The sequence below is a fragment of the Haliotis cracherodii genome, unplaced genomic scaffold, assembly GCF_022045235.1.
Source record: "Haliotis cracherodii isolate W230 unplaced genomic scaffold, xgHalCrac1.p SCAF_1, whole genome shotgun sequence".
Taxonomy (NCBI): domain Eukaryota; kingdom Metazoa; phylum Mollusca; class Gastropoda; order Lepetellida; family Haliotidae; genus Haliotis; species Haliotis cracherodii.
In genome coordinates, this window is record NW_027266264.1 from 11,616,668 (window position 1) to 11,623,366 (window position 6,699).

Genomic DNA, 6,699 nt, shown 5'->3' on the forward strand with positions numbered 1-6,699 from the left:
TGATGACCTCTCAGACAGTTCACTTGCACCAAGTGCGGTTTATCGTATTTCCTCTAAGAGACGTACTGACGCTTTTTCCTTTGCTCAGATGCCTTTAGAGATGTTGTGACCTAATGTGTTATAAAAATGAATGTAATCGAAAGATTGAAAATATACATGTTGTAGTCAGGAGAGTGTAAAGATGTATTGATATTTGCCCGTGAATAAAAATCATTATAAATATATATATACCTTTGGAGACCTAATGTGTTATAAAAATGAATGTAATCGAAAGATTGAACATATACATGTTGTAGTCAGGAGAGTGTAAAGATGTATTGATATTTGCCCGTGAATAAAAATCATTATAAATATATATATACCTTTGGAGACCTAATGTGTTATAAAAATGAATGTAATCGAAAGATTGAAAATATACATGTTGTAGTCAGGAGAGTGTAAAGATGTATTGATATATGCTCGTGAATAAAAATCATTACATAAATATATATATATATATATATATATATATATATATATATATATATATATATATATATATATATATATATATATATATATATATATATATATTTCTAAATCTATTTTTATACAAATATCGAAACTGGCAACTACTCCAATGGTGTACTGTTCGTGTTTAACAAGCTCTGTTACAAGGAAACTATCCCTACATATATGCCTTGTGGAGAAATGGGATCTGTAGCAATATAAGAGTGAGTATGGTTTTACGCCGCTTTTAGCAATATTCCAGAAATATCACGGCGGGGGACACCAGAAATGGGCTTCAAACATTGTACCCATGTCGGGAATGGAACCCGGGTCTTCTCCGTGACGAGCGAACGCTTTAGCCACTTGGCTACCCGACCGCCCCAGCAATATAAGAGAGGATATATTTGATATATAGGGGGTGGAGTGGGTTGTTTTAAGAACATTATTTTCTTTCCCAGCTGTATCAAACACACACACACACACACACACACACACACACACACACACACACACACACACACACATACGAGGGGCGTTCAATAAATTTTGCAACTTCATTATAAGACCAAGTCGCAGAATTTCTTTTGCACTTTTATTTTTCAATATAATCGCCATTAACCTCAATACACTTATTCCATTTGTCCTTCAAGCTGTTAATACCACTTTTATAAAATTCACCCACCCTACAGACCAGACTGAGCCCCCAATGACTATTTACATGCATACATGTTTTATTAGATAATATCATTTATCTTATAAATTATGCATATCTTAAGGGCGAAACAGCACGTTTATCATACTTTCTCCTTTTCACAATACACAACCAAACACACGATGAACGAAACCCCTGATCCGAGATCCAGGAACAACGATGTAATGTGTAGGAATACCAGACTATGAAGAATATATAGACAGTCCACTGCATATAAGGTAATACTGCACATATATTGCGTGTAATCAAGTTACACATTTCACACCTATAAACAATGTTAACAAGGTGATATACAGTTTCTCGTTTATCAAGTGAAGATTATCATGATTAACGATGTGGATTATGCGCAAAACAATGAGATGCCCTACACGCTGTATATGAATAGCATTTTCTTCTTGTACGTCCGCATATGCATCACCAAGAAATATGCATATATGCGAATATTACTTTGCCCATCCATTGGCTTGATTTAGAGACAAATATACTTAACCACAAAAGAAACGTCGCCCAAAGTAACATTGCATGAAAAGTTGTCATTTAAATATCTGGGTACTTTTGGTCAAAGTTTCTAAAATTTTAACATTACCATGTCCGGAAAAATTAAAACATTTATGATAAAAAAAAAAACCAAAGCAGATGACAATAAAATCGATCACCCAAACGCATCACGGCAACGGCTACGGTAACCCGATGCACGTGAGCTCCGTGCAAATGGAAATGCACATGCGTTCCCCCATTTCTTGCCCTATTAATATCCACCTATAGATCGGATAACATTCATTCGTTATTGAATTGCTACCATATGCCAAGATTGACAAGAAATCAGCGACACCAAGCCCTTGGACGATTGCAAGTTGGACAAACCGCCCGGCAAGTAGCCAAGTCCACGTAAGGACCATATACAGGTTCCAGAAACGGTACTAGACCACCAACACTACAGATGACCGACCACGTTGTGGAAGTCCAAGGGTCACCACCCGACGTCAGGATCGTCAGATTGTGCGACAGCATCTTCAAGATCACTTTGTTACTGCTGCGGAAACTGCTCGACAGACCATGGGGACACACCAGCGACGCATTAGTGCGGACACCGTTCGTCGACGATTGACGAGCAGACACCTCCACTGTCACAGGCCACACCGAGGACCCATTCTGAAACCACGTCATCGGCCTGACCGTCTTCAGTTGGCAACACAACACCAGCATTGACGCGACCAGCAGCGGAAAAGAGACGTTACTGTATCACAACAGCTTATAGCAGAGAGAGAGTCTGGCGACGCCGTGGGGAACGTTATTCGGATGCTTGTGTTATTGACTCGTGGGGTGGTCCGAGCATCATGGTGTGGGGTGGAATTGCACAGAGGGTCGGTCCTGTGGTCTTCCAGAACAACGAGAAGGGGAGAGGCAATGGTGTCACAGACGCTCGGTACATTGATCAAGTCTTGAGACCATACGCCATACGCCATGGTGACGTTTCTTTCGCGGTTCAGTATAAATACTGATTGGCAGGAAAAGACACAACAATACACAATACAAATAAATTTCAACCTATGAAATATTTAAATAAATACGGTAGATGTCACACTTTGACCGTTGCCTTACCGTATTCATCAGCAAATACTTCAGTAGGCATATTTCTTCTGAGAACAAACTATTTTCTTGGGAAGATATTGAGATTATTTTCAGTGTCATGTCTGGAAATGTTCGAGTTTGCTTAAGGTTCAAGGACAGAGTTCATTTGACATCTATGTGGTCATATACGGCCTCACTTCATAGGCATCATAAAGACATACTGGCTGTACCTGTTCAAGGATGCGTTGTGCATAAACACGCGTGAAGTACTAGTATTTACGATGTGACTTTTTATTTTACTATCGCTCGCCGAGATGCGATGGGGTGGTCTTGTGGTTAGTGGGTATATGTTCTTCACGCCAGAAACCACGGTACGATCTCTGCCCATGCCGCAGCATACCTAAACACGTTAAAGATAGTACTTAATGTTACCCTGCCTGGCATTCGTCACTAAGGGGATAAAACAAGGACTGGTCGTCTCGAAGTCAGTATAAATTATCCATGTTATACCGTGCCATGTTATCTCACTGGGCTAGTACCATTAAAATAGACTGACTACCGGATTGGTAACAGTAGCACGTGCATGCAAGTCACCATATAAATGAAATAATTTTGAACGCGACGTCAAATCCCATTTCATATTACCTCGCCTCGATTCCCATTGGTGCAATATGATAGGGCTTACTTTTCATTAGAATGGCATAAAACCATACTCGTTCACACGCAGTATCATTGACCTATTTTGAAAAAATAGTATTGTTCCATTTGTGTTATTTAAATTTTGAAATGATTTTTTTATATTAAATGTAGTCATGTCAAAGGGAGCATCCATTTCATTGCATTGTTAGGGTGAGGGTGGGTGAGAGGGGAGTTGTAAAATAAATAGTTTGTTCAGGGATATGCCCAAAACGAAAAGTGGTAAAAAAGTTGTGTTTTTTTGTTGTTGTTAATAGTGTTTGATTGTTTGATTGTGCTCAGTTAATAAAACGTTTGTTGGATACAGGTTAGGGAAAATAGATACCGCCCATACAAATCAAATGGAAGCTCCCTGAACCATTAGCATCACTACTATATACACGGAATATGTAGTTCTCAAATATCTTGTTGAAAACATTACCTCTTTGGTTGTCGATAACGCATGTAACACAACACGTTTCTCAATTCAGGAAGAAGTTTTATTTACTGGAAGTACAAGGTGGCTCTGGCTCTCTATTTCCAACTCTCACTTAGACCCTTCTCGCTGTGTGGTGATGAGGATGTTTACACCGTTGGTCTACCCAAGTTATCTCTCTGTCTCTGCTAATTAACTAACGCAGTAGTTAAAAGCTCTGACCTCATGACCTGGCCGAGAGTTTATCCCATAAGTTGTTACCTGGGTGGTGGACTGCCAGTGATTGACCATCCATCTCCTGTCATGGTTACAATGTCTTTCTCAAACGAGTGGTCATGTATCAACTCTGTGTCCTGGAGTTATCCAGTGAATAGCCTGTCTAGAACAGGATAATACTAAATATAATTGTCACTGTCTGCACTCCCGCTTGGACAAACAAAGTAATTAACCTCCTTCTTCAAAGAGCGGTTAACATATCTGGAATAATATGGCGTTAAAATGATCTGGTCGAAATAAATGCTGACTTAAATACATGATGACAGTCGTTAGTGGCATGAATAAGTATACACGTGATCATACATCTTGTAACCTCTTTGTAATACATGTACAATAAGAAAATATACAAACGTTTGTTTTTTTAATGATACTTTGACTTCACAAGACTTCACATGAGCTGGACATCAATGTTCATTCTGTTTATTTTAATCAGTCTGAATAGTTGTCATGACACAACAGTGTTTGCAATGGGCATCGTCGATCAAAGGATCACTACATTTTAGTAGCCATCCTGAAGTTGAGCTCCAGCTCATCAATGTCCACCCGCTTGTGATAGTCCTTCTGAACCATATCCTTAATACACTCAGCAATCGCCCTGTCTTTCACAGCCCAGTTCACCCTCCTTCTGATACTCTTGTTGGACGCTTGGTGGAAAGGTGTGTCGTTGTCGACGGTTGCAATCAGAGTATCACCGTCGGAGTCGTCCATTATTTCTTCAGCATACATGGCGTAGAACACCACACCGAGGGAGAATATGTCACACGCCTCTGTATAATGTCTGGTAAGCACTTCAGGGGCGATATAATACATTGTACCACAACCTGTCTGAAGGTAGTAGTTTTCATCATAGTAGGAATCTGTTTCGCTCCCATTGTAACGAGCCAGACCAAAATCGGACAACTTACAAATTGGTCTGCTTCCTTTGCGAGTATGCAGCAGGATGTTATCCGGTTTTATATCCCTGTGAACGATGCTGTGATCGTGAAGATGTTTGAGACCTTCTATCATGTCCTGCATGAAACTGACCCGACACTTCTCCGAAACGTTGTGCTCGGCCATGTAGTCGTTAAGAGTCCCGCTGTTGCAGTAGTCCAAGACTAGATACATGTATTTATTCGTGAAGAAGTGGTCGACAAGTGAGACGACAAAGCGACAACTCGGTAAACCACTTTGGGAGTCAAGTTCTCTGTCTACATTATTCCCTTTTATGGAAATTCGCTTCACGGCAAAATAACGGCCGCGTCCATTTTTCTTAGCCTGGAACACGGTCCCGAATGCCCCGCTACCAAGCTCGTCGTAAAACGTGTAGTCATCCACGGTAAAAGGCATCTTCTTACTGGTGTCCCGCTTCTAGGCTTGCATACAGTGTAACTACGTTTCGGCTTTGACTGCAAGCCGTTTTATATGCTGCACACTGCCAGGTCATGTTCTATTTATATCACGACTGGACTTCCCGGTTCTCATCATCAGCGTATATTTACATTGGTGTTGCAACGGGAAAACCATGCTTTTTGAAATTATGTCATTCTACTCTCGCTTTGAATATGCTTTCTTAGCAATTTTGTTTCACACTTACCGTTATAACAAGTAAGGCGATACAAACTTTTATTTGTTTCTCTTTATTATCAAGCTCTAAATCTCACGTTGCTTCTGTTATCGTTTTTTTGCTTCTTTATTTGCTTCTAATATCGCACCAACATCTCTCACGATTCACCAGTATTGTTTAAGGTTATTAATACGCCGTCGGGAATCTAATAAAATACAAAGGGCGGTGGGGTAGCCTTGTGGTTAAAGCGTTCCCTCGTCACGTCGAGGACCCGGGTTCGCTTCCCGACATGGGTGAAGCCAATTTCTGATGTTCCTGTTGTAATATTGCTGGACTATTTCTAAAGCGGCGGTACAATAAAACATGTTTGCAGATATAAACAAACTAGTCGATCTGACAATTAATTCAGTACTACAGGTTAACGTTAATTAAACGTTAGTTTACAAAGTATACAGCGTGCATTAGTATGATGAATAATTCTTCCACTCATATAAGCAAACGCTATATATATCCAATAAGATTCGATTATTCACAGACAGTTGTTTTTTTTTGCTGAGTGCGGCGTTAAACAACAAACAAAGAAACAAACAAAGTGGGAATCTGGCGCCGTATCTTTAGCGAGATATCATGTTACTGTGTTTGAACGAATGAGGTCTGTTGTTGTCACGTGGACAGTGGTCGTGCAAATTGACCTTGTTAGTGTTTCTAGAATATATCACTGTAAACGGTCTGAATGAAAGGGTCCCTTGCATGCTTTATTAGATATATCTGCTCTCACAGATATCGTAAGTGCATCAGAAATAACAGTGAAAATGTAACGATTCAAAATTATTGACACTGTCTTTGTTTTGGCGAAGCTGAAACTATTTAGCATTTTTTAGCAGAAAAAATAATTGCTATAATTGCTATGCTTGCTATAATTGGTATGCGTTGTGACATTTAACTATCAGTCGTAAACAATTAATTGTAAATGAGTTGTTAAAACTCCCGTTA

At 39.6% G+C, this 6,699-nt stretch overlaps 1 protein-coding gene across 1 annotated transcript; it reads right to left on the reverse strand.

Moving 5' to 3' along the window:
* Positions 1–3,941: 3,941 nt before the first annotated feature.
* Positions 3,942–5,522, reverse strand: LOC139459777 (calcium-dependent protein kinase 1-like). Its single transcript, XM_071241445.1, is given in 1 exon segment — positions 3,942–5,522. A coding segment is annotated over 1 exon segment (870 nt). The 3' UTR covers positions 3,942–4,652.
* Positions 5,523–6,699: the final 1,177 nt, after the last annotated feature.